The sequence below is a fragment of the Macaca fascicularis genome, chromosome 1 (genome assembly GCF_037993035.2).
Source record: "Macaca fascicularis isolate 582-1 chromosome 1, T2T-MFA8v1.1".
Lineage (NCBI taxonomy): Eukaryota > Metazoa > Chordata > Mammalia > Primates > Cercopithecidae > Macaca > Macaca fascicularis.
In genome coordinates, this window is record NC_088375.1 from 203,271,446 (window position 1) to 203,297,169 (window position 25,724).

Below are 25,724 nucleotides of genomic sequence, written 5' to 3' on the forward strand. Positions count from 1 at the left end.
GCGCGGAGGAAGGGGACTCGAACCTGTGATGGCTGGAAGTCCTCTGGGCAGTGTGGCCGGACCTGGGTCCCACTGGGGAGTGGCAGCCTCCTCGTCACCCGCCTGCCCCGGCAGCCCTGACATTGGGGAACAAAAGCATTCGGTTCCTGTAGCAACGGTGGCTCCAGCTGCTGCAAAGTTCCGGGGAGGCGGGCGGAGGGCGGCTGAGTCACCGCCCCCTCCCTCCGCCGCCCGCTCGGCACCGCCCCCAGGGGCTGAGGGCTGCCCCTTGTCCCCCTCCCGGTTCTGCCCGCGTTTTCCTGCTCAAGGAGGAACCCCCTCCCCCAAGAGAGCGACCCTCTCTGGCAGTTGGAGCGGCAGGGCTGCACAGAGGGGGTCGCGCCCTCCCCTCGGCCCAGTCCCCCAGCTCCGGAGGCAGGATGGAGGGTGTGCGCCCCCCGGGGCGACAGAGCTCTGGGAGAGCAGCTCCTGAGGACCCTGTCCTCGGGTCCGAGCACTGGCAGAGGACCCGAAGGCATCGAGTGGGGGTCCCCGCCTGCGTGGCGGCCTGGGCAGGGCCAGCGGCGAGCGCCCGGGAGGCGGAGGGTGAGTGACGGGCAGGCGAATTGGAGCTGCCAGGTGGATAAACGCGACGGATGTGCGCATCGCCGCGCCCCCTCCCCCGGCTCGCCCCTCCCCCGCCACCCAGCGTCAAATGGGAGTCATCCCGGGAATCCCCGACCGGCCCTGGCCCTGAGACACCCCTCTCTTGCTGCTCTGCCCCTTACCCCACAGTCTTGCCTTGGCCCTTTCAGCTGCCGAAAGCCTTGAATTCCTTTATTGGTGCAGAAGGGAAGCTGGGGAGCCCTGAGGGGTTGAAAGAAAGGGGATTGAGTGCGTTTGGGCAGAGTGGGATTCTTGGGCTTGCTGGGGTCAGGGGCATGTGGTGAAGGCAGCCCCCAGCCCCCTAGAGGAGGGGTCTTGGGTAGGGTTAAAAGTGAGAGGGAGACTACTCCAGTCAGCTCCTCACCCATCTCTCAGGGAGGAGGCCTTTTGATCCTCCTATCAGCCACCTCTGGCCCAGGAAGTTCTTCCTCAGAGCTGACCTTAGTACCTCTCCTCTCTAACTCTTGTGCAGGGATTGGTCTGTGGTCTTCCTGGGTTTGGAGGTAGCCAAGCCACTTAGGGTTCAACCCAAAGAGCCTTCCCAGAGGCAGTGCCCTGTACCTCAGCAGGCAAGAGGATAGCGTTTATGAGGTCCTGAATAGACAGAGAGGAGACAGGGCTGTGGGCCAGGCTCTGTGTTGGGAACTTGTTGGGAGGCTGATGAGGTGTCTGCCATCCTGAGGGCAAGGCTCACGGTCTGCATTGCACAGAGAGGGAAACTGAGGCTCAGGGAGGTTAATCATGACTAAGAGCCACTTGGGCTGCCTGTGGAGACAAGGATCATCCTTCTAGGTCCCCTTCCCGGGGTGGCTCAGGGAGAGGCCTCTGGGTTGTCAGTGCTCCCAGGAGGACAGGCCTGGCTACACACAGGCAGGAGGGTCTTTAATGAACCAGTGGCTGCCTGTGACCCAGCTTGGAATTGGGTCTTTGCCTTATTTTGAATGATGGGGAGTGATACAAAAAGGTGCCCCAAAAGGTCTTATGCCGCAGCCGACACAGTGAGGGTCGCGCATGTCCAGGATGAAATCCCAGAATGAGCGTGAAGGTGTCTGAAGGAGACTGAGGGGAGGGGGGGTTTGGGTTGGGTTAAAAGTGGCTCCGTTCTGGAGAAGCCAGCCTGTGGCTGTGAAGGATGTGGACCTTGTGCTTCTTGATGGGGCGGGGCTGTGGAGTAGGGAGCAGCAGCCCAGGAGCGGGGTAGGGGAGGGAGCCCCAGCTTCAGACACGCAAAGGAAGGCCCCGCAGAGGATCCTGCCTGACACTTAGCTGTCATATGCCGAGCCTCAGAGGGCCAGATACTCATGTATGTTCTCACTTGAGAATGCGTGTGCACCTCTGTGCATGTGTACACGTGTGAGCCTCTACACCCCTGTGTGTGTGTGTTCACTCCTGAGTGCACATGACAGCATGAATCTGTGGGTTTCACCTGTCTGTCTGCATGTCCGTGTGCATATGTATCCGTTCGTATGCAGAACTCCTGTGAACGTCTGTGCACTCATGCTTTGGTGTGTCCTCAGGGCACAAGGGTGTTCAAACCCACATGTGTTGGTGTGTGTGTGAGGGGAGGTTCCCTGAGCTGCTGTAAGTGGGGGAGGGGAGGCCGGCTATAATGAGCCCCCACCTCCCCTCCACTGAGCAGCAGCCATGGCCTGAATTTTGCAGCCTGCTTAAAAATAATTGGGGGCAGCAGGGGGATTGGATGTCACTCATCATCAGCCGCTGGCTTTGCTAGTGCTGCAGCAGGTGGGGCGGGCTGAGCAGTTTGGGACAGGCATGATGTAGGGTGGGAAAGACCAGAGGTCTCATCCCTTTTTCAGCTCTAAGGAGGAGGGTGGGTGGGTGGGGGCAGAGGCACAGCCTGTCTGGCTTCTGCCGAATAACTCCATGCGGGTCTTGGGAGGAGGGTGAGGTGGCTCCTTTGCAGTGAGTAGGTCTTCCTGGAGCTACTCCACCATCTCCCCCAGCCCCTGTATGACTGGGAGGGGCAGATGCTTGCTTGGGCCTGGCTTGGAGGTATAGCACGAGGGAATGTGGCATCTGGGGCAGTGGGGAGCTCCATGGCTGCTGCACAGGGACTGGAAAGTTAGGGTTCTAAATCCTGTCCCCCCTCTGCCCAGTGTTGATACTCCTAAAAACCCAAGGGGAAGTCTGTTCCCTGGGAGCAACTGTGTCTTGGGAAAATCTAGCCGTACCTGTGAATTGTCCTGTGTTTCTGATTCAGTCCCCAGAGCTAATAGCTGCTCCATCTGGCCTGAAGCCTGAGCAGCAAGCACAGGGAAGGAGCAGAGGCTACTGGTGGAATAAGAAGGGCCTGGGCTGGGCCTCAGATCCTGGGCTTGAGTCCCCTCTGGCCACCTTTGTGTGATCTGGAGCGGGTTGTCTCCCTTTTCCTAGCCCCGTCTTTTCTCCTCTGATGTGGACCAACTGGGCTCTAGGGGCCCGTGCAGTGCTGTGAGCGATCCTGTGGCATGGAGGAGGGAGGCCGTGTGGATTACTTGGGGGGTAGGATTGGAAGTGGGGCTGATTCAGACCACGCACTAGGTTCCATTTTCTGGGTAGTTGTATAGAGGCTGGGCAGGCTGTGGGCAGTGACACAGCCCTGGCCTGAGGGGTGGGAGGGCACCTGCAGCTCTCCCCATCCTCAGCCCTTACCCACTCTGGCCTGACTGCTCTGTGTGTCTGTAGGGGTAGGGCTTGGGTCCTAGGTGCCCACCCACACCTGGAGTACATTCACACCTGTTGGGAGCTCAGCTTGGTGCAGCACTTTAAGGGAAGGTAGAAATCAACAAGTTCGGGTCCCCACTCTTAGGAACTGGAAGACCCATGAGCTGAATGAGCGAGTCTTAGGGAAATAGTATAGGAGAGAGGTCGCGACTGGCTGGTGGCTTCACAGGGCAGGGGGTAGCAGGCCCTGAACCAGACCTTGGAAGATAATCCCATGGAGCTGGAGGGAAAGAGGGAAGTAAGAGGGGGAATTTCTGCTCCCATTTTACGGACGAGAAAATTGAGGTTCATGAGGGTCACCCAGCCAGCAGGCAGCTGGCTGGGTTGGGGCTCAAGCCCAAAGTCCCCTTGCTTGGTGCCTCTCCCCCTTGTTCCAACCAGGAAATCCACGGCAGTGATACACATGACATCCACACTGACAGTGCGCTCCTGTGGGCATGGCTCAGGTTGTGCACAGTTCCTGGCACACTGGCTGTAACTCCGCCCCTTTCTCTCCCTCTCAGTAAAGCAAGTGAGAATGACATTGTTCCAGGAATAACCTCAAATTGCTCTTAATTTATAAAAAAGCAAATCGTAGTCAAACATCACCGCTTTGACAATTACCGCAGGTTACGTGTGACATGCCTCACAGCTGATCATGACACACTGGGACTGAGAGCAACAGTTATGGAGAATACAGGTTGGATGGTGGGGCTGGGGCTTGGATCTGAATGTCAGGCAAATATGCTTGTAGTTGATGGGCTGACTCTGAGGAAACAGAACAATGGCAACAACAGCTACTATTTCTTCAGGGTTCACAAGATTCCAGGCACTCTCCCAAGTCCTTTCCCTTACTTATCTCATTTTACCCTTGTAGGAAACCTGTGAGATAGGTACTATCATTGGTCCATTTTACAGGTAAGGAAACTGAGGCTCAGAGAGGTCAAGTCCCTTGTCTAAGTTCACACAGGTGGACCTGGGTGACACTCCTCGAAAGACCATGGTCTTAACTATGAGGCCCACTCCACAGCTCACCATAGGAGGTTCAGAGCCCATGCTGGCTGTGCGGGGGCCCACTGACCACTGTCTCTCTCCACAGGGCAAGGGACATAGGATGACCCCAGCCTGTCCCCTCTTACTGTCTGTGATTCTGTCCCTGCGCCTGGCCGCCGCCTTCGACCCCGCCCCCAGTGCCTGCTCTGCCCTGGCCTCAGGTGTGCTCTACGGGGCCTTCTCGCTGCAGGACCTCTTTCCTACCATCGCCTCGGGCTGCTCCTGGACCCTGGAGAACCCTGACCCCACCAAGTACTCCCTCTACCTGCGCTTCAACCGCCAGGAGCAGGTGTGCGCACACTTTGCCCCCCGCCTGCTGCCCCTGGACCACTACCTGGTCAACTTTACCTGCCTGCGGCCTAGCTCCGAGGAGGCAGTGGCCCAGGCGGAGTCAGAGGTGGGGCGGCCAGAGGAGGAGGAGGCGGAGGCGGCAGCGGGGTTGGAGCTGTGCAGCGGCTCGGGCCCCTTTACGTTCCTGCACTTCGACAAGAACTTTGTGCAGCTGTGCCTGTCGGCTGAGCCCTCTGAGGCCCCGCGCCTGCTGGCGCCTGCTGCCCTAGCCTTCCGCTTTGTCGAGGTCTTGCTCATCAACAACAACAACTCCAGCCAGTTCACCTGTGGTGTGCTCTGCCGCTGGAGTGAGGAGTGTGGCCGCGCTGCCGGCAGGGCCTGCGGCTTTGCTCAGCCAGGCTGCAGCTGCCCTGGAGAGGCGGGGGCCGGCTCTGCCACCACCACATCTCCAGGCCCTCCTGCTGCCCACACCCTGTCCAATGCCCTGGTGCCCGGGGGCCCAGCCCCACCTGCTGAGGCCGATTTGCACTCGGGGAGCAGCAATGATCTATTCACAACCGAGATGAGATATGGTGAGTCTGAGCAGGGCCTGGGTGGGGCGGGGTCTGCAGGGGCTGACAGTGTCCTTGGTGTCCATCCTGGCAGATCCTCGGCCATGCATGTAGCTGTTCACTGATGTCACCCTTCTGCTGAGCCTTGACCAAATGTTGCAGTCACCAAAATGCATGGCAGTGAGACCTCACTCTTGAAGAGTTTGCAGACTGGCTAGAAGAATCGGGGCACAGATCAGATAATGCAGGGTGATATATAAACCCAGGGAGGGACCTCCTAACTGGGCAGGCAGGAGAGGCTCCCTGAAGGAAGTAATGCAGGAACAGAGACCTGAAGGACAAGCAGAAGTGAGATGAGGGCATTGTAAGCAGAGGAAGAAGCGTGCACAAAGGCCCAAGGCTGGGAGTGATCGTGGCAGGCCCTGGTGCTGCAAGTTGACAAGTTTGCCTGGAGGCTGGAGTAAGCAGGGAACAGGGATGCATTCCTGTCCACACAGGTCAGTGAGTTTTGGCAGTTGCCCCAGGGTCAGGGCAGAGAGAGGCAAGGAAGAGTGTGCCTAGGTGAAGAGGCCTGAGCTTCCAGGCTGCCTTGGAGGGTTGGGCTGGCTCAGCTCCCGGTGTCCCCTGTCTCCCCCCTCAGGGCCCATGTCTTCTGGGACTGAGGCCGCCAGCTGCTAGAGCTTCCTGCTGACTGGGCAAAAGCTCTGCGAGCCCTTGAGTCCTGCCTGCTCCCACTCCCACCCCAACTCCCTCAGCCACGGCTGCCTTCTGCAGACCCTGCTTCCTGCAGCTTCAAGGGCCTGAGGGCCTCAGCTGGATCCTGTGTGCCCACTGAACAGTGCTGGGCCGGGGACTGACCAGGAGACCTGAAGGGAACAGGGACTGATGACATGGGGATGGGAAGGAGGCAGGTCTGGGGTCTGTTCTGCAGCTCTGGTACCGACAGGGAGGCCTCTCCTCTCTCTGGGCCTCAGTTTCCCCATTTGGTATAACACGTGCTGGCCTATCCTCATGAGGATCAAGGATGCAGGGATAGAGGATGGAAAGGGCATCTGGATTTCACTGGGAGAGTGTTTACAAGGAGACGGAGTATCGTGTGAGGGCTGCTAGGAGCACTGGAGGAGTGCAGCCTGTCCCCAGCCCTGCTTTGCTGGCTAGAGCCCTGGAGTTGGCCTCTACCTTTGACTGTTACCTTGAGTTGATCCCTTTATTTATGGTGGGCAATGATTTCTTTGTAGAATGGGGAGGTATCCCTGAATTAATTAGAGGGGGTAGTCATCTTGAAAGTAGCCTGACCCAGTACTTTGGATGGGGGCCTTCTTGGCCTCTCCAATGAGACATCTGGCATCGTGCCCATCCACAGCAAGTGCCCAGTGTCCTTGCTGTGGCCTCTCTCCCAGGCTAGCCTGGCCTCTAACGGCGGTCAATGAAGCCGTCCGAGTGACAGCCAGGCCGCGGGCAGGTTACAGGCCCCGGAGGCTGGCCTGGGATTTAGTGCCTGTAGGAAGAAATTGAATTTCGCTTCTTTGTTGAACATCGGCGGAGAACGCCAGGCGTATATCAGGAGGTTTATGGCTCTTCCTGCATGGCCACCACTGCCTGTCACTCTGTGGGGGTCTCCCCCATCGTGCTCAGCTGCAGGCGGGTTCTTTTGTCTGGCTTTCCCTGCGGTCCATCGGCCCAGTGATCTGCAGTGGACGGAGCAAGGCTCTGCCCTCATGGGCGGGCACCATCTGGGCAGGCTGCCATGTGGAGCACAGAGCCAGGAGCAGCCAGCTGGGCTTGGTTGAAGCCGGAAGCAGGAGTTGGTTGGTAGCTGGGGTGTCTTTGGGGATCAGAGAGGGCCGGCGATGGGAAAGGCACCATCATCAGAACCTCTGCAGAGGCCTCTGGGGCTAGAGATGGGTGGAGATTGGATGCCTGATTATTCCTGGGCATGAGGCCAGGTGTCTCTTTGAGCAGGGAGCCCTGAGCTAGGGCTCCCAGCTGTTCCCAAGCCTGACCTCTGCTCTTGCCCCTTGTCCTACTTGGCATGTTTCCTTGGGGTTGCTTTTCAGGGAGGGCCCCTGTAGGGAGTTGGCATGGGATGGTGTGGCATCAGCTGTCATAAGGGGGCTCACATGGCACACTGGTGCCCAGAGCTGGGCTGGCACAGCCCCTTCCCCTCCCTTGGCAGGCAGGAAGTTCTTCTATTCTGCCATCTCCTCCCTCCTGCCCAACCTTTCTGGTGCGAGACACAGCGGGCACATGACTGTTTATTCCACATGTCAGGGCATGTCTGAGAGTCCGTGGCACCGTCTGTGCCTTGTGGCAGCACCACCTTTGCCAAGCCTTTGGTCCCCTCCATTCCTTCCCTTGTCTCCTCCCCACTGGGCTTCAGGAGAATGGACTGGCACCTGCAGCTGCCAGACTGAGAGCAAGATTCATGGGGATGGTAGTGAACAGGAAGGGTGATACCCTTGTCCTGGCCCCTCTCCCAGGCACCAGGGCAGGGAAGCTGTGTTCATCCACTCTGGGACACCGCTGAGGGGAATCCACAGCAAGGCCTAGCAGGGTGGGCTTGGACTGGTACCGGAAGAGCACTGGGCTGGGGGCTGGTGGGCAGTGACTGGGCGGAGTGCCTGGGACGCCTCAGAGCCGAGTGAGTTTGACAAGAGGGTACAGGCGCCTGTTAATTTCACGCAAACTGCCTTTGATAGATCTCTTGTTATTTTTGGTGAGTTGAGCCATAAATTTGTGCCATCTTGCTGCCGCAATCTGTTAAGTGGGGGGAAAGGAAGAAAAGAAAGGCAGGCAGGAAGGAGCTTGGTGGAGGACTGACACGGAGGCTGGGTGAGGCCAGGGCTGGAAGGTGGGCTGCAGAGGTAGTGCCAGCTGCAGGGCTCAGCCCTGAGGGCTGGTGCCAGCCTGCAGTTCCTGCCCACTGACCCTCTAATCCTGAGGAGGCATTGGGCAGTGGGAATGGCTGTGCCCAGTGACACTTGGGAGAAAGAACCCCACCTCATGCACGCCTCTCTCCTTGGCCACAATCCCTACCTCCCCTGTGGGCACTGGCCTGCCCCTGGCTGCTTGCTGCAGGCTCGCCCTCCCCATCACCAGGCTCCATTCTTCGGGTGTGGCCACCAGGTGAACCTGGGGTCTCCTGGGAGGCAAGAGTGGGTTCAAACCCCCACCCTGCCACTGCTGCTCTGTGACTTGGTCGAGGTGCTGCCCATCTTGGGGCCTCAGAACCCCCAGTTATCTGTGTGTCACTCCCTGATCCAGTCCCCAGCAAATCCCCAGTGTTACCCAAACTCCTCAGCCTGGTGTTCAAGGCCCACCAGGGACTTAGCTAACACCTGCTTTTCAGCCTTCTTCCAAATTTTCCCCGACGCTTTCAACCGAGACTCCTCCCCTGGAATGGTCTTTGCCCTTGGTTTTCCAGAACTCCTGCCTCCTTCTAAGCACTGCTCAAGCCCTGTCCCCTCTAGGAGGCTGCCTCTGATTTGCCCAGCCCTGTCCTGAGACTGGCATTTCCTTCCCAGCGCTCAGACCCTGCTGCTCTCTTTTGGCCATCCTGGTCTGGCAGCAGGAAGTGGGGACCTTCCCTGCCTGTTGGAGGCTCAGGCAGTGAGGAGGCAGAGTGGGGGCGGGGAGACCCAGCACACACGGTGGTGGTGTTTCCTGGAAGGTCCTTCCAGCCCAGATCTGTGCTGGGGGAGCTCTGTGTTCTCTATCGTAGGCTGGGGAGTGGGGCCCAGACGTCCCCAGACATCTCAGCAGGGACTGAGTTCCAGCCAATGCCTCACACACATCTTCATGTCTTTATCAGAGTGGAGTTTGTGCCAGGCCTAGGGCTGGCTCTGAATGAGATAGGAGGTGAGCTGGGCACACTGTCTGCCCGCTGGTGGGGGAGAGAGAGCACTAACTAGGACAGTGGTGGTCAAGGCCACAGACTGAAGTTGCCCAATCTGGGTTCAGTTCCGGACCATACCACTGACTAGCTGAGTGACTGTTGATAAGTTCCTTCACCCCTATTTCATCACCTGTAAAGCAAAGGTAGTGACAGCTATTCCACAGAGCTGTGGGGTGGGTTCAGTGAGAGGATGAGAGTAAGTGCTCAGTGCCTGGCACGTGGTAGATGCCTAACAAAGTAGTAGCTGGGTCATCATAATTTAGTGTAATAGGTACGATTGTGACCCTGCCAGATGTCAAAGGAAGAGGAAGAGGAAGAGAGGGGAGGACGGTAGTGTAAAGGTGATTTGGAGTTGGGTTTTAAGGAATGAATAGGAATTCACTAGCCTGTGAAATTTCTCTTTCAATCATATCATTTTTAAAATTTAATATATTAAAAATAAGTTTCATATCTTAAATGGAAAGAGTATCATTTATCTGAAATAGAAGATATCCAAAGAAACAACCACAGTGAAAACAAAGCACCATTATTAACTTCTAGCTAGATGCTTTTCCTACCTCTCCGTTTGTTAGAGAGAGGAATTAGCACACATTGGGGATGTGTTAAAGTCTGGGACTGCACAGGCTTTATTTCTCATGCAGTTGGAAGGATTAAAGTGACCATGTAATTTATCATCTAAACTATGGCACATCTGAGGTTATGAAGGGGAAGAGGTGGGTACCATCAATTACATCAGGACAACAGGCACAAACCAGACTATCCCATACAAACTGATGAGACCTGGGAGAGCCTGATAGCCTCAGTCTAGGATCCAGTGTTATTTAATGGCACATTTGTGAGCCACCCCAAGTCATCTTCCGCCCCATGCTTTGGGGAAGCTCTCAGGAGGAAGGGCTTTTGAGGTAGAGGAAACAGCCTGTGCAAGGGCGTGGAGGTGTGAACCACGCTGGGGGTAGGAGCTATAAAGAGACTGGAGGTGCTGGATGGTAGCCCTAATGGAGGGAGACGGGGCCAGGACTTTGACTGCCATCCCAGGACACTGGGGCCTCATCCTCTTGGCCAAGGGCTTTATGGCAGCAAGAAACTGGGCGTCGCGGGGGAAGCAGCCTGAGTCAGACACGATCCCCGCTCTCGAGGAGCTTCTGGCCACATGGGGGAGGTGGCAGGGACCCAGCTATCTCTGATGGGAGGCTGAGTAGATAGGTCAGCAGCCTGGGGAGGAAGAATTATTGGAGGCAGGGGTCTGGCATTCTGGCTAGGTACATGATCTCATAGGGGTACCCAGTTTCACTGGACTGCAGAGGTGGAGCCTGTGCCTTTCAAAAGCCACCTCTTTCCCCCACTGCGCCCTGTGATTCTGATACACTGTGGGGTACAAGAAGCACTGCTGGGGATGGGGTGCCATGGAGGGACATGACAGAGCATATGTCAGGGGGATCAGTCAGCTCCTGCTCAGGGCTCTGGGGCCAGCCTCAGGGAGGAAGCAGGGAGCCCCGGGAAGGGATGATTGCTTTGTAAATCATAGCGCTCTCTCCCCATGGAAGTGATGATTATTGTGGTTATTTTTAACACATTCATACCATAGTAGGCTGAGGGCACAGGACTGTGTGGAGTTTGGGGGGCGGGGTCTGTGAAGCACAGCATAGCAGGTATCTGCAGTCCTGTGCAAGTGGCAAAGAGCCTGTGCTTACCCCGCCTGCTGGCACCAGGGGTGAGGCAAGAGGGTCCTCTGTGTGGTTGGGGTGGAGGAACTCCCAGCAATATCTGGCCCATGTTTGCTGAATGCCTGTCTTCCCGGAAGCTAGGCCCTCTGGGCAAGAGAGTGGCATGGGAGACTGAGACCCCTCCTCAGGGACCACAGAAGGGATGAGCCCAGGATCCTCACAGCTATAGAAGAAGGTGACCTGGGGACTAGGCCATAGAAAAGGGGACCAACATATCCAAACCCCGGTATTGTCAGTCTAGGAAGGCTTCCTGGAGGAGGTGGCAACTGACATGTAGATTGATTTTGGCAGATTACAATAGAGGGAAGGGTATTTCAAGGGCAGGGAATAGTGTTAGCAGATGTGTGTAGGGAGGAAAGCATTTGTACATTCTAGGGATAATTAAAAGGGGTGATATCTCCTTTTCTTTTTCTTTTTTGTTCTTTTTCTTTCTTTCTTTTTCTGAGACAGGGCCTCCTCTGTCTTCCAGACTGGAGTGCAGGGGCACAATCATGGCTTATTGCAGCTTCGAACTCATGGCCTCAAACAATCCTCCCACCTCAGCTTCCCAACTAGCTGGGACTACAGGCACATACCACCAAGCCCAGCTAATTTTTTTGTATTTCTTTGTAAAGATGAGGTTTCACCATGTTTCCAAGGGTAATCTTGAATTCCTGGGCTCAAACAATCCACTCTCCTCGGCCTCCCAAAGTGCTGAGACTGCAGGGGTGAGCCACCGCATTCAGCTGACATCTCCTTTTCATTGAGAGTGGATTGTGCTCCAGGCAGTCCACATCTCTGGTTTCACTGAATTCTCACAATGAAGCTATGTGGTAGGAAGGGTCCTCTTTACCTTCAGTTGAAGAATCTGAAGCTCAGAGAGGTGAGGTGCCTTGCCCAAGGGTACACAGCAAGACGGTGGCAGAGCTGTCAATCAAACCCACATGTGTCTGGCTCCAGAATCTGTGCCCTTCCCACAGGTCCATACGGGTTTGCAGTGTGTTTGGCTGCCCAGTGGGGTGAGGGAACCAGGATTGGACAGGTCAGCAGGGGCCGGAGCATGCCAGGCTCAGAGTTTCACACTGGCTGTAGCAGTGGAGGAGCCACTGAAGATTTCCTCAGCTGGGAGTGGTGTGGTTGAGGCTGGGATCCCCAAGGCTCACTTTGGAGGTTACACAGAGGAGAATCAGGCTTACGTCAGGGGAAAGGGGAGCAGGTGTGCAAAGGAGCAATTAGACAGTAGCACGAAAACAGGATAAGAGGGGCGAGGACTAGGGGCTTAGATGGAGGCGGGGAGTGACTTGGGGTCCCATGCAAATTAGGGAAGGTGTCTCCAAGGAGGTCCAAGTTGAGTGGCATTTTGTCAGAGCCAGTGCAGTACAGTGGAAAAAGCATGGCCTCTGGAGTCAGGCAGGCCTGGGTTTGAATCCCACCTCAGGCTCTCTCCAATGTGAGACCTTGGAGCCTTCTTTCTCTTTAGTAAAATGGGGGAAACCAGCCCTGATGAGGATGAAATGGGGTGATGCCGAGTGCATAGTGACTGGCGTGTAGGAGTTGTTTAGTAAACGTTGCCTTATTCAGAACAGAACAGTTATGAAGTCATCAGGTGGTCGAGTGAGGAAGCCTGTCCCAGGCAGCACATCTGTGCCCACGACTGGCAACCCGATGGGAAAGCTGATAGATTGCAGGACTGCAGGCCTTGGGGTACCTGGCCCACAAGCCGCTGAGCTCACTGGGTGGAACACTCGGGAGTTCTCGGGGTACTCACGTCCCTTCTGGGGGCCCCTCCTGTCCTCTTGGACCCTGCCTGGCTCAGCTTCCTTGTGGCTTGCCCTGTTCTGGCCTCAGGGCTGGCTGGGGCCTGCACACAGTGTGTGCTGCCTAACTGTGTGTTTCAGTAGATGATACCTCTGCTCTTACCTGTCTTCTTCCCCGTCCAGGGAGAACCAGCCTCCCCTGTGTGGGGATAAATTGCTGGCCTGTCCTCTCCTCTGAGTGGGATGGGTGGGAATGGAGGGGCGGGCCGGCAGTGTAGGGCCTGGTTGTGTGGCCCTGGGCTTGTACCTTCCCCTCTCTGGCCCAGCTCAGGAGGCCAGAAAAGGGATCCAAAAGCTGAACCTCGGACATGTTCTGATTCTCAAATAGGGTGGATTCTGGAAACCACTGACCGCCACCTGCTCCCTGCTCGCCCTGCCCCTCCTGTGACATTGTGGGGCTGGCCAGCAGATGGTCCGTGAGCGGTTAGAAGAGGAGCAGGGACCACAGGAAGCGTTGTGAGTCCCCGACAAGCAGGTCAGGCTGGTCTCTCACGTGTCCACATTTGGTGGGCACTGGATGCCAGACTGGTAGATGCCCCAGACATGATGATGGGCAGGAAGCCCACACAGGAGCTGGATGGGAGGACTCTCAGCTGGATTTGCACCTCCAAAGTGTTCGTGAATAAATAGGGGCCAGAAGCTGTGTCTTTGAGCCTGTCTTAGTGGTCCCTTTGATGCAGGCTGGCATATCAAATCTGAATGCTGGTGCTGTGGGAAGGAGCTCATACTTTGCATGGGGAGTCAGGATTACAAATGACCATTCCCCGTGAGCCCCATTGTGGGGGAAACTGGGAACAATGTATTCATTGGTGCTTATTTCTTGGTATTTCGCTGGGCTGAGTTTTGTGCTGGCATTCCCTGGGGGTGGAGGAGAGGACTCAGCCTTCCCTCAGCGGGCTTATGGTAGAGATTGGGGGGTATTTCTGACAGTCAGAAGATGGACCCATCTGTGATGAGAGGGCACATAGAAGAGCGGGTGGCCGACTCTGCCTCGGGAGTTGACAATATGGAAGTCTCCATAGATGAGAAGTCATTTGAGGTGGGTTTTGAAGGTCAAGTAGGAGTTTTCTAGGCAAAGAGGGTGGGGAAACAAGCAGGTAGAAGTTTGAGAGGGGCCTCTTGGACATGCTGAATTTGATGGTCAGGAGAACTGCTCAGGAGGCAGGAGGATATCCAGGAGTGGAGCACAGGAAAGGCAGGGCCGGGGGATGATGATTTGGGAGCATTGGTTCAGAGGGGGTTAATTAAGCCTGCGGGGAGCGCTGGCAGTGAAAACAGGACAAAGCATGGACTCCTGATATGGGAAACAGCAGGAAAATAGACCACTCAAGGAGATGGGGACAGAGTAGCTAGAGAGGTGGGAAACCAGGAGAGTGCTTCAAGGCAGGACGAGTCAACAGGACCAAATGCTGCTGAGGGGTGAAGCAAGACCAGGTCTGCAAAGTGTCCACAGGATTTAGCAACACGGAGGGCGCTGATGACTTTATCAAGAGCACGTTCAGCAGAGAGATGTGGGCAGAAGCCAGACTGCAGTGGATTAACAGGGGAGGTGACATTTGAGCCAGGAAGTGGTGTGTCAGGTGAAAAACCAGAGTGCCGGCTGCGGACCAGTCACTGATGGTGGGAAGCAGAGGGTCAGAGCAGGGCCTGTCCAAGAAGGGAGGAGGCCTGGATCCGTTCCTGGGCTGCTGCAAGGGGAGAATGCTGATGGGTGCTGACGAGAGGGGATAATGGGTGGAGCCCTCCTGAAGGCAGGAGGAGGGGGATGCAGGCCCAGGCCACAGAGCTGGCCTTTGTGGGGAGAAGGGCTGCAGGGAAGTTGGTAGTTGGAGAGGCTGGGCAAGAAGTTGGGGGCTCCCGATGTCGAGGTCATCGCTGAGAGAGTGGGCAGAGATGGGCTTGAGGAGAGAGGACAAGGTGCAGGATGGCCGCGGTGGGGAATGAGGAGGGAATGGAGCCAAGAAGGGCCACTGAGAAGCCCCGGGTGCCCAGCGGATGTGGAGCCCCTGAAGCTGTCACGGTGCCAGTTGGCACAGCCATAGATTTCTTCAGCAGCCTGGGGGTGGGCGTGGAGAGGGTAGCTTGTCACAAGGCTCCAGGGCTGGGGACGGCTGAGCGGGCATGACGGAAGGCTGGGGGAGGGGATCGAGGAGCTGGCACGCCTGGCCCTGCCACCTCCTCTGTGGTCCCAAGAGAGGCAGGGGCCAAGTGGAACTGCAGATGCTATTCAGAGGGAGTAGGCTCGGGTAGCACACGAGGGGCTGGAAGGGGTGGAGGCTGTGAAGAGAAGGGAGATGATAAAAATAAACGAGAGCGACTGTCTTCTGAGTTCTTGCCGTGTGCCAAGCAGGGGGCTGAGGGGTTCAGGGCCCTCCTGGCAGGGGGTCCTCACGAGTCCTGGGGACGGAGTATAATGAATGTTGTTCTCCAGAGGATAAAGCAGGGTCAGAGAGGTGAAGAGACCTGCCTGAGGCCACGCAGCTGGTCAGTGTCAACACCCCGTTTGGGATCCAGGGTTAACTCACTCCAAAGCTCTTCTGGGAGTCCAGGTTTCAGAGATGGAGAAATTTCAGGGACCGTGTGGCTCAGGCCCTGGGGCTGGTGACTGACGTGGAGGGAAAGGCCCCAGAGTGGATGAGACCAGAGGCTGAGCTGGATGGCAGTTCCGAGCCCCCAGGCAGCGGGTTTGCTCAGGGTGGCAGCTCCTCATGCTTGGTGAGAAAGAGCTTCCTCTCGGCTGCTGTGCCTGGGCTGGGCAGCAGGGGGCAGGAAGAGGCAGCCCTGGTGGCTCTCTTCACACTCAGAGCGCCTGTCACGTGCTGCCGGCTTTTAGGATTAGGAAGGAGCCTGGAGGTGGGGGAGAGGAGCACCTAATACTCTGGGGACAGCGTGGGGTGAGCCCATCCTCAAAGGCTCTTCCAGTCCCACCTGCTCATGCAGAGGCTGCTGGGCCTTTCCCTTCTGCGCCCATGTCTGCCCCTCCCTGACACCCCATTGTGAGAGAGGGCCCTGATGAGCGCATGTCTGTGCAGGAGGGCCAGGCTTTGGAGAATGGAAGCCACCAGGGCTAGTAGTGCTTCCAAGGCCTAGACCAGACACATAAATCAGGACAGCTGAGAGCCTGGTGAGGCCAGGGTGAAGGTAGCCTGGCCTCCTCAAGCACCTGCTGCTCTCCTGGCCTCAGGGCCAGCAGGAGAAAGGTCTGTTGCATGTGGGCACCTGCCCTAGGCCCCTTGGGTCTCATGGGGTGGCATTCTGACCTGTGCCTCCAGGTCATAGTCCAGTGCTGCTTGAGGAGCATGAACTGTATCTCAGAGATAGGCTCGGGGCCAGGGTTGCCGCAGCTCAGCTTGGATGTTTCTTCAGTCCCTAGAAGTCAGTCCAGTGGAGGAGCAAATGCAGCTGTGTGCTCTTGGACAAGGCACTTCCCCTTTCTAGCCCTCAGTTTCCTCATCTGTAAACAGAGATGATGGTTCTTCTTTCCAGTGAGAGGACTAAAGGAGAGGGGTATGGGCCGCACTTGGCACAGAAGCGTTCCCAGAGCTTTTTCATGTGGGTGGCCGTGCCCCTTAAATCTCCCCCACATCTGGCTGAGGCAAGAGGTGGAAAAGATGACTGTGAGGCCAGGGGCTAGTCCTGTGTAGCCTTCTGAACCTAAGTTTCCTTGTCTGAAGCAGTAGTGGTGGGACCGAGGGCAGGATGTGATCCTGAGAGGGCATCATGCAGTTGGTTCCAGGCCCTCAGGCGGAGGGCAAGCAAGGCTGCCTTCACTGTGCCACTGTGGCAGGACCTAGCTGGCCTTTGCTGAGCCCCTGCCACCACCTCCGTGTTCCAGGTGAGGAGCCGGAAGAGGAACCGAAAGTGAAAACCCAGTGGCCGAGGTCTGCAGATGAGCCTGGGCTATACATGGCACAGACAGGTAACTCGGGCCCGCCTCCCTTCCTCTGCGGCGGGGGCCCGACTGTGTGTGTCTGGTGGCGTGTGTGCTTGGTGTGTGCCTGTCTGTCTCTGTCCTGGAGTTCAGTCGCATCTGTGCCACATGAAGCTTGTGGGAAGGGCTGGGTGGCCTCCTGAAGAGTCTGTTACTTGGGGTCAGGGTAGGAGGATCCCTCTGATGCCTGCCCCCACCTTACTGCCGCTCCCCCTATCCCTATGAGACTGAGTGCTTGGGAGGTGCCCCCTGCCGCCGACGCTGTCCCTCTCTCGTAGGCGACCCGGCGGCTGAGGAGTGGTCCCCGTGGAGCGTGTGTTCCCTGACGTGTGGGCAGGGTCTGCAGGTGCGGACCCGCTCCTGCGTGTCCTCCCCCTATGGGACCCTGTGCAGCGGGCCCCTGCGGGAGACCCGGCCCTGCAACAATTCAGCCACCTGCCCAGGTAGGCCCATCCTCCTCCCCACCCCATCTGCCTGCAGGGTTAGGTCCTGCCTGGTACTCGGGCAGATTAATCTCCAAAATGGTTGGTTGCCTCCTCCTTTCATTCTATAAATGTGGCTGCTCCCCACACCATGCCCAACTGTGCACCATGCCAGCCTGGCGCAGGGCACTGGGGGCACAGATGGATCAGACCAGGGCCCATGCTACTGGGTCCGGTTCTGGGCACATCATTCCCCCAATGCCTGCATCCTGGTAACCAAGGCTCATGTTTTTACCCACTCCGCTCTGGCCATATCGGTAGCTTGCGCACTTTCCCACCTCCCTGCATTTGCTGATTCTTGTCCTATCCTTCCTCCCCCACCTTGGCTATTCAAATTCAGCCTATCCTTCAAGATCTAAGACAAATGCCACTTCCCTGACCTTCCCCTCCCTCCTTTGGACTCCCCCTCTCCAGGGAGCCTCCCCCAAGCCTCCCTCAGTTGAGTGTGTAGTTGTTAAGGAAATGCATGTGCTTGCTTGAGACAGTAAGGGCAGGGCAGCCTCAGCCAGTCCTGCTCCTTGCTCCGTGAGGGGGTGAAGTGGGGCCTAGGCCATGCCAGTGGTATTGTGGATTTAGAGCAGGGCCTACCTGGGAAGGGCTCTTGGTACCTGGGGGTGTGGCAGGAGTTTGCAAAGCCCTGGGGCAAAGCTGTGTTCCAGAGTGTGAGCTCGGTGTGTCGGTGTCTGTGTAGAGGTTCATGTTTGTGTGTCTTTGCGCTTGGGGCTGGGAAGGGCACTTCTCTTGCCCCCGGACTGCTGTGTTGTATTGAGGCTCTGGGTCTAGGGGTGGGGTGGGGAGGGGTGGAATGGCGTGGATCCTGGGTCCTTTCCTGAATTTTCCTGTGCCCTCAGGAGAGGACCCCTGGTTCTCCTCCTCTTTTGGTCCTGGCCTCCTTGTCCAGGCGTCCACAGGGGCTATCCTATGTGAATTAGGACCAGAAGCCTTGGTCTTGCACATCCCTTCGAAGGGTCGTGCCTTGGTGGGGCCCTGGGAGATCCCCCTGTCAACAGAACCCGGGGCAGAGCCAATGAGGAGCAGCCGCAGAGCTGCGGAGCTCCTGATTGGTGGGCGGATGGGCAGGCTCTGGTGGTGGGCGGGGCCATGGTGCCGCCCAGCCACCGGCCACGTGCTTCCTTGCAGTGCACGGCGTGTGGGAGGAGTGGGGGTCCTGGAGCCTGTGCTCCCGCAGCTGCGGGCGGGGGTCCCGGAGCCGGATGCGGACCTGCGTGCCCCCACAGCACGGCGGCAAGGCCTGCGAGGGTCCCGAGCTGCAGACTAAGCTCTGCAGTATGGCTGCCTGCCCGGGTCAGTAGCGCCCGTGGGCTTCCATGAGGGCGCTGGCCAGCCCGGTGGGGGGTTGGGAGACCTGGGGAGGCAATCAGGTCCAGTGACCTGCCCCTGGGAGCCCCGTAAACTTTGACCAAGCATGGGGAGACTGGAGAAGTATGCCTGCCTGTGTGCGAGGTGACCCCCTAGCCCTGACTTGAGTTAGTATCCTGTGACTCCATCAAAAGGGGACCACTCTTTCTCCAAGTCGTGGGCTGCCCTTGCATTTTGGTGCATGGCCAGCTGGACTGTGAGAGGACACAAAGTTCGGCTGAAGTACTGGCAAAGATCAGAAGACACCCCTGCAGCCCCTTCCCTTAGCCAGAAGTGAGTTGTGCCTGGTGCTAAGAGGAGAGATGTCCTGTATTTCTGGAACTGGTGGCAGGCAGGCAGCATGAGGCCCAGGCACTACCTGCTCACTCCAGCCTCCCTCATAACCCCCTCCCCTCCCCACTCCAGTGGGTCTGGCCTGACTCAAATCTGAATGCCTAGCAGGCTCTGGGTCTCCCTCTGGTGCTCCACACCACCAGCCCTCACACATCCTGCTCAACAGCCACCCCTGCTTGTGTCTCCCCATGCAGTGGAAGGCCAGTGGCTAGAATGGGGTCCCTGGGGCCCATGCTCCACGTCCTGTGCCAATGGGACCCAGCAGCGCAGCCGGAAGTGCAGTGTGGCGGGCCCAGCCTGGGCCACATGCACGGGTGCCCTCACTGACACCCGGGAGTGCAGCAACCTCGAGTGCCCAGGTGAGTGCTTGGCCCAGGGGTGGCAGGTGGCAGCTCTGGCCATGGGGGCACCTGGGCCCACTCATGCCTCCCCTCTCCCACAGCCACTGATAGCAAGTGGGGGCCATGGAATGCATGGAGCCTGTGCTCTAAGACGTGTGACACAGGCTGGCAGCGCCGCTTCCGCATGTGCCAGGCCACGGGCACGCAGGGCTACCCCTGCGAGGGCACCGGAGAGGAGGTGAAGCCTTGTAGTGAGAAGAGGTGTCCAGGTACTGCCCTAATGACCCTGGGGGCTGGGGGCCCCATGTACGGGCCCAGCTGAGCCTTACTCCTGCACCCACAGCCTTCCACGAGATGTGCAGGGATGAGTACGTGATGCTGATGACGTGGAAGAAGGCAGCTGCTGGTGAGATCATCTACAACAAGTGCCCCCCGAATGCCTCAGGTAAGGGGCAGGTGGCTTTCCCCATTCATTCTCATTGCCCCCCTTCTCATTGCCCCCCTTCTGCACCCCCAGCCTCTCTGAGGTGTGGAGGAGTGTGGGTGAGAGCTCAGTGCCCATGCCCAGACCTCTGTCCTATTGCCCTGCAGGATCTGCCAGCCGCCGCTGTCTCCTCAGTGCCCAAGGCGTGGCATACTGGGGGCTGCCCAGCTTTGCTCGCTGCATCTCCCATGAGTACCGCTACCTGTATCTGTCAGTGAGTGCGCCCTGCTGGGCTGGGGCACCGCAGAATCTGTCTCAGACTCTGCTAAGGGGTGGAGGGAGCGTGATTCTCACTCATTCCCACGTGCCTTGGCATATGCTGTGCCCACTTCTGCCTGGCTGTGCCTCTCCTTGTCTGGCAAACTCCTACTCATACCTCAAGGCCTGACTCTCAAGTGTCTTCTTTTATCCCTGGTGCCTACCTCTGCACTCCTGCAGAATGAGCTCCTCAGTCATTAGGTGCTCATCCAAGTATCTGTGTGTGCTGCTAGACTGGGGCCTCCTGGAAGGCAGGGGAAACATTGAATTTAGTTTTGTGTCCCCAGCGCCCAGCCCAGGGCCAGTCATAGGGTAAGAGCAGTGTCAGCAAATATGTGTACATGTTTGACTGTAACTGGGTATTAATTGTGTGAATGCATTTAGAGCTTGTGTTGAGAGAGAGTGAGAGAAAGAGAGAAAGAGACTGTGTGTGTGTGTGTGTGTGTGCGCGCGCGCGCGCGCGCGCCCACACATACACACTCATTACACATGACCCCTTTGGGATGGGGAGGTACCCTGTTCCCATACTGTGCTTATATCTTTCATATGTACATCTGAACACCTTTTTTTCTCTAGGTGTTTCTATTTCAGTCTTTTTTAAAGTACGCTTTGGGATTCTCTCTGTCTTTATGAGTCTCTTTCTCGGATTCTGTCTCCCCTGTGCGCCCCTTTGAGCCTCTTTGACCCTTTCCCCCTTTCTCTCCCCGTGGATGCAAGCAGTGGGTGGACTGGAGTGGGATGGGCCAGGGTCTGGTTCCAGCTCCTGACACTTCAGTGACTGTGGCCCCCTCATCACCTACAGCTTAGGGAGCACCTGGCCAAGGGGCAGCGCATGCTGGCGGGCGAGGGCATGTCACAGGTGGTGCGCAGCCTGCAGGAGCTACTGGCCCGGCGCACCTACTATAGTGGGGACCTGCTCTTCTCTGTGGACATTCTGAGGAATGTCACTGACACCTTTAAGAGGGCCACCTACGTGCCCTCAGCTGATGATGTGCAGGTACCGCCTAGGAGGAAGGAGGGCGGAGGGTGGAGAAGGCCCAGACTGAAGGGGGAGGCCAGGCCCCTAGGCAGAGTCTGCTGCAGAGGCAGCAAGTTTGGCTGTAGTGGGGGAAACCCCCTGTTCCCTGGGGCTAGGACCCCCTGCCACTCATTGCTCTCTCCCCAGCGCTTCTTCCAGGTGGTGAGCTTCATGGTGGATGCGGAAAACAAGGAGAAGTGGGACGATGCTCAGCAGGTGCGGGGCACAGCTGCCAGCTTCTCCTCCCGTGACCCACCCTGCCTTGGACCCTTACACACTCTCTGTCCCCAGGTGTCCCCTGGCTCTGTGCACCTGCTCCGTGTCGTGGAGGACTTCATTCACCTGGTGGGCGATGCTCTCAAGGCCTTCCAGAGCTCTCTGATTGTCACGGAGAATCTAGGTAGAAGGAGGCAGGCAGGGGAGGGGGTCCTGAATGTGCCAGAACTCAGGAGGTTCTGTCTTTTCTCTACCTAACCCCATATTTGTGTCTTTCTCTCCACATTCCACCCTCTCCTTCTTCTCTGTGTGGTCTGTTTCTCTGTGTACATCTCTCTGTCTCTGTGTTTGTACCAACTTCGGTGTCCTCATCTTCCTTTCCTGGTACGTGTTTCCCTTACATCTATCTCTTCCCCTGGTCTGCCACCCTTTGCCTCTGCCCCTCTGTCTGTCTCTGCCCACCCTTCTCCCACTGCAGTGATCAGCATTCAGCGAGAGCCCGTCTCAGCTGTGTCCAGCGACATCACGTTCCCCATGCGGGGCCGCCGGGGCATGAAAGACTGGGTGCGGCACTCAGAGGACCGCCTCTTCCTGCCCAAGGAGGTGCTCAGCCTCTCCTCCCCAGGGAAGCCAGCCACATCTGGGGCAGCAGGCAGCCCTGGCAGGGGGAGGGGCCCAGGAACGGTGCCCCCTGGCCCGGGCCACTCCCACCAGCGCCTCCTCCCAGCAGACCCCGATGAGTCCTCCTACTTTGTGATTGGTGCTGTGCTCTACCGCACCCTTGGCCTCATCCTGCCGCCCCCCAGGTGAGTCCTGGGGATGGGTGGATGGGGCTGCTGAGGGTCCAGGAAGGCCCAGGTAAGGGAAGGAGGACTGAGCCAGTGCTGGCTGCAGAGATCCACGGCAGCCTCCTCCGCCTTCAGGAACCCCTTGCCTGGCTCTGGATACGTGCTTCTCAAATATATCCATGCTGCTCCCAGAGGCTGGGCTGCCACCCAGGGCGTGATGGACAGAGCTCTAGACCTCACCCGAGGTCCTGGACCCCACTGAGCTAGGCCTTCCCCTAGGTCTTGGCTCCCTGGAAACCTCTGCCCCCCCAATCCAAAGCGGCTTCAGGGTTTCTGATGGGGGCTGGCACCCGCTGGCAGGAGCTGACTTCAGTACCTGTCCCCCAGGCCCCCACTGGCCGTCACATCGCGGGTGATGACAGTGACTGTGCGCCCCCCTACCCAGCCTCCAGCCGAGCCCCTCATCACTGTGGAGCTCTCCTACATCATCAATGTGAGTGGAGATCCACGCAGAAACCCTGGGTGCACCCCAACCTGGGTGGCCAGAGGCCTGCCTGGTGGGACGCACTCTGTCCCTGATGGTGGGCTGAACCTTGGACCTGTGTGGGAGGTGCTGTGGCCCCCATGGCATGGGCAGTGGTGGGGTGTGGTGAGCTTCTTCTTTAGACTGCACTCATGTCTTCTGCTCCCTAGGGCACCACGGATCCCCATTGCGCCAGCTGGGACTACTCCAGAGCGTGAGTTGGGTGGCTCCTCTGGGTGAGGAAGGGAGCAGCCCTAGGGCCCCTTGTCAGAAAGGGGTCTCCTGCCTGAAAGGCAAGAGGGATTTTTGGTGCCATCCTAGCCTAAGGGGTCAAGAACATATCCTGGGCCTCCCTGCTGTTGCCTCGTGGATGTGGCCTTACTGTGGATTTAGCCTGTCCTTGGGCAGTGGCCAGGACTGGGGGCAAGGCCATGTAGCTGGCCTGGGGCTCACTGAATCTCTCCCCTACCCAAGAGATGCCAGCTCAGGAGACTGGGACACTGAAAATTGCCAGACCCTGGAGACCCAGGCAGCTCACACCCGCTGCCAGTGCCAGCACCTGTCCACCTTTGCTGTGCTGGCCCAGCCGCCCAAGGACCTGGTGAGTGGAACAGAGGTGCCTGGGCTGGACAAGGGAGGAGGCCCTGGGCTTCCAGCAGTCATCAGTGATGGTGTTGGCAGGCACCTGGGTGATCCTGAATGTGCATCTGCAGGTGCACTTGTGGGATTGCACGTGGAAGTCTGTGTCCCTGGGATTGTGCTGACAGCAATGATATTTGCCTGGGGGTATGCAGCAGTGGCCAGTTGTGTGTGTGTGTGTGTGCACATGTGTGTGTCTGGGTGTGTGGAAGAGTGCAGGTGACTGAGCGTAAATATGTGTCCACATGGATACCTGGGTCTGTTCTGTGCATGCATGAGTACAACATCTAGAAGGTGTTGCCCTTCTGCCTATGGGTATGCCAGTCTGTGGTAGATGAAGGAACGGGGCACCCCTGCAGCTCCCCTCTCCCAGCAACCCATCTGACCATCTACCCATCTGACCGTCTGCCCATCTGACCGTCTGCCCATCTGACCGTCTGCCCATCTTCTCCAGACCCTGGAGCTGGCGGGCTCCCCCTCGGTCCCCCTGGTGATCGGCTGTGCGGTGTCGTGCATGGCACTGCTCACTCTGCTCGCCATCTATGCCGCCTTTTGGAGGTAGGTCTGACACCTGGCTCTGGTGGCTGGTGAGGGGGGAGGGGCGCGGGAGGTGGCCAGCCACACCAGGTCGGGTAGGGCAGCCAGCGCCTCTGTCTCTGCCTGCTGTGCCCCGGCAGGTTCATAAAATCTGAGCGCTCCATCATCTTGCTGAACTTTTGCCTCTCCATCTTGGCATCCAACATCCTGATCCTCGTGGGCCAGTCCCGGGTGCTGAGCAAGGCAGGTGCAGGCTTCCAGGGCTGCCAGGGTGTGAGCGGGGTGGAGGGTGGAGGGGTGAGGGTGGAGAGCACAGTGTGTGTGTTTGCTTGTATGTCCATCAGTGGTGGCGTGTGCGTGCCCCATGCTGAGATTAGAGTGTGTATGAAATAGTGTGTGAGACCGTATGTGAAGACGTTGGAGAGGGGGTGTGTACTCAAGTGAGGAACGTCTGTGAACATCAGCAAATGTGTGTGTGAGCTGAGCGCCGGGTGTGTTTTGGGCAGGTGGCATTGGGCCTCCTCGTGTCTGTGAGCGTGTGGGAGCCCGAGTGAGGCCTCCTTTGCCACCTACCTGTGGATGACCTGTGCAGACTGTTCCCTATGCCCCCTTGGCCTTCTCTGCACAGCGCCAGGCACGGGGCCTGCCCGGCTGTGATGTGGCAGGTGCTCATGTCTGTCCCCCTCCCTGCCAGCCGCGTCTGTGCGTGGGCGGCCTGCCCACCCGCCTCCCTAGATGCCGAGTGCTGTGTGTGTGTCACCAGGCCCGTGTCGTGCTGTGTGTGGGTGCAGGAAGGCGGGGGAGCCTGGCAGGGCTCTGTGGGGGGCGGGGCTCAGGTGGGCGGCTGTGGCAGCGCCCAGCAGCGGGCGTGGGAAGCCCGGCGCCTCCTGCCCTGGCGGCTGCTCAGGGCCACTCCCTCCCATTCCCTCTCCCTGCAGGGCGTGTGCACCATGACGGCTGCCTTCCTGCACTTCTTCTTTCTCTCCTCCTTTTGCTGGGTGCTTACCGAGGCCTGGCAGTCCTACCTGGCTGTCATTGGGCGGATGCGCACCCGCCTCGTTCGCAAGCGCTTCCTCTGCCTGGGCTGGGGTGAGCAGGGCCAGTGCTGGACTCTGCTGCTGGGCCTTGGTGGGCAGGGGCAGCCAGAGAGGTTCAGCTTTGGCCCTGGCCCAGCTCTCTGGGCACAGGGGTCAGCTGGGCTGGGAGTCTGGGAGAACAAGGGGTCCCTGAAGACCAGCAGCCGTCTCACTCTGGCGCCCCCACTCCCCCAGGTCTGCCTGCCCTGGTGGTGGCCGTGTCTGTTGGCTTTACCCGAACCAAAGGATACGGTACATCCAGCTAGTACGTGGGCCTCCCGTGGTGGGTAGTAGGGGTTAGTGGATCTGTTAGGGAACTGGACTGGGCGGCCAGCTGAAATCCTGGCCCATGCCTGTTGTGGGTCTTTGGACAAGTTCCTCCCCATTTCTGAGCCTCAGTTTCCCTGACTGAGGGAATGTGCTGGGACTGGGTAATCCCTAAGGGACTGTTTAGCTCAGGAGTCAGCCTTGTGTCATCCCCATGGGAGCCCTGGGGGATGAGCCTAATGTTCTGGACCTTTGTTGGAGGGGAAACCGAGGCTCAGCAGGAGCCAGTGGATCACTCTCACTGTGTGGGGCTCAGACTGCACTGGCCATGCGGGCATGGCAGCCTGGGAGGACTGAGGGGTGGTTTTTGAGGGTGGGGAGGGAGGCTGCCGGGTGTCTGACACCCTTCTTCTCCCCCACCCCAGCTGCTGGCTCTCCCTGGAGGGCGGCCTGCTCTACGCCTTTGTGGGCCCTGCAGCCGTCATTGTCCTGGTACGTGCCCGTTCAGCATCCTGGAAGGGGCGTGGCCCCAGAGGGTCATCCTGTTTCTCCCTCTACCTCCTCCCTGCACTCCAGCTCCCATGTGGGAATTTCCCTGCCAGGAGGGCACCTGGTGATCCTATCTCCCCCACTCCACTCCACTGGGCCCCCAGGTGAACATGCTCATCGGAATCATCGTCTTCAACAAGCTCATGGCACGTGATGGCATCTCCGACAAATCCAAGAAGCAGAGGGCCGGGTAAGGGGAGGGCCTCTGAGACTTGGCCTTTCTGGAAATGGTGCAGGGAGGGAG

General features: G+C 58.2%; 1 protein-coding gene across 20 annotated transcripts in view; it reads left to right on the top strand.

The window, feature by feature from the left end:
* Positions 1–229: 229 nt before the first annotated feature.
* The window catches only part of ADGRB2 (adhesion G protein-coupled receptor B2), a 34,385-nt gene continuing 8,890 nt past the window's right edge, over positions 230–25,724 (top strand). For 6 of the 20 annotated variants that reach the window (XM_005544136.5, XM_005544137.5, XM_074028063.1 and 3 more), the window contains exons 1-20: positions 4,456–5,264; positions 16,494–16,577; positions 18,212–18,376; positions 18,979–19,143; positions 19,227–19,394; positions 19,469–19,570; positions 19,717–19,823; positions 20,670–20,864; positions 21,033–21,101; positions 21,177–21,285; positions 21,580–21,907; positions 22,277–22,382; positions 22,583–22,626; positions 22,887–23,013; positions 23,506–23,609; positions 23,729–23,831; positions 24,527–24,677; positions 24,860–24,929; positions 25,357–25,423; positions 25,585–25,670. In XM_005544136.5, coding sequence (XP_005544193.2) covers positions 4,463–5,264; positions 16,494–16,577; positions 18,212–18,376; positions 18,979–19,143; positions 19,227–19,394; positions 19,469–19,570; positions 19,717–19,823; positions 20,670–20,864; positions 21,033–21,101; positions 21,177–21,285; positions 21,580–21,907; positions 22,277–22,382; positions 22,583–22,626; positions 22,887–23,013; positions 23,506–23,609; positions 23,729–23,831; positions 24,527–24,677; positions 24,860–24,929; positions 25,357–25,423; positions 25,585–25,670 — 3,152 coding nt within the window. In that variant the 5' untranslated portion in view covers positions 4,456–4,462. Of the gene's footprint in view, positions 586–4,447; positions 5,265–16,493; positions 16,578–16,867; positions 17,033–18,211; positions 18,377–18,978; positions 19,144–19,226; positions 19,395–19,468; positions 19,571–19,716; positions 19,824–20,669; positions 20,865–21,032; positions 21,102–21,176; positions 21,286–21,579; positions 21,908–22,276; positions 22,383–22,582; positions 22,627–22,886; positions 23,014–23,505; positions 23,610–23,728; positions 23,832–24,526; positions 24,678–24,859; positions 24,930–25,356; positions 25,424–25,584; positions 25,671–25,724 lie in introns of those variants that run through there. The other 14 variants (XM_045375964.3, XM_015439199.4, XM_074028041.1 and 11 more) reach the window with 5 other exon arrangements.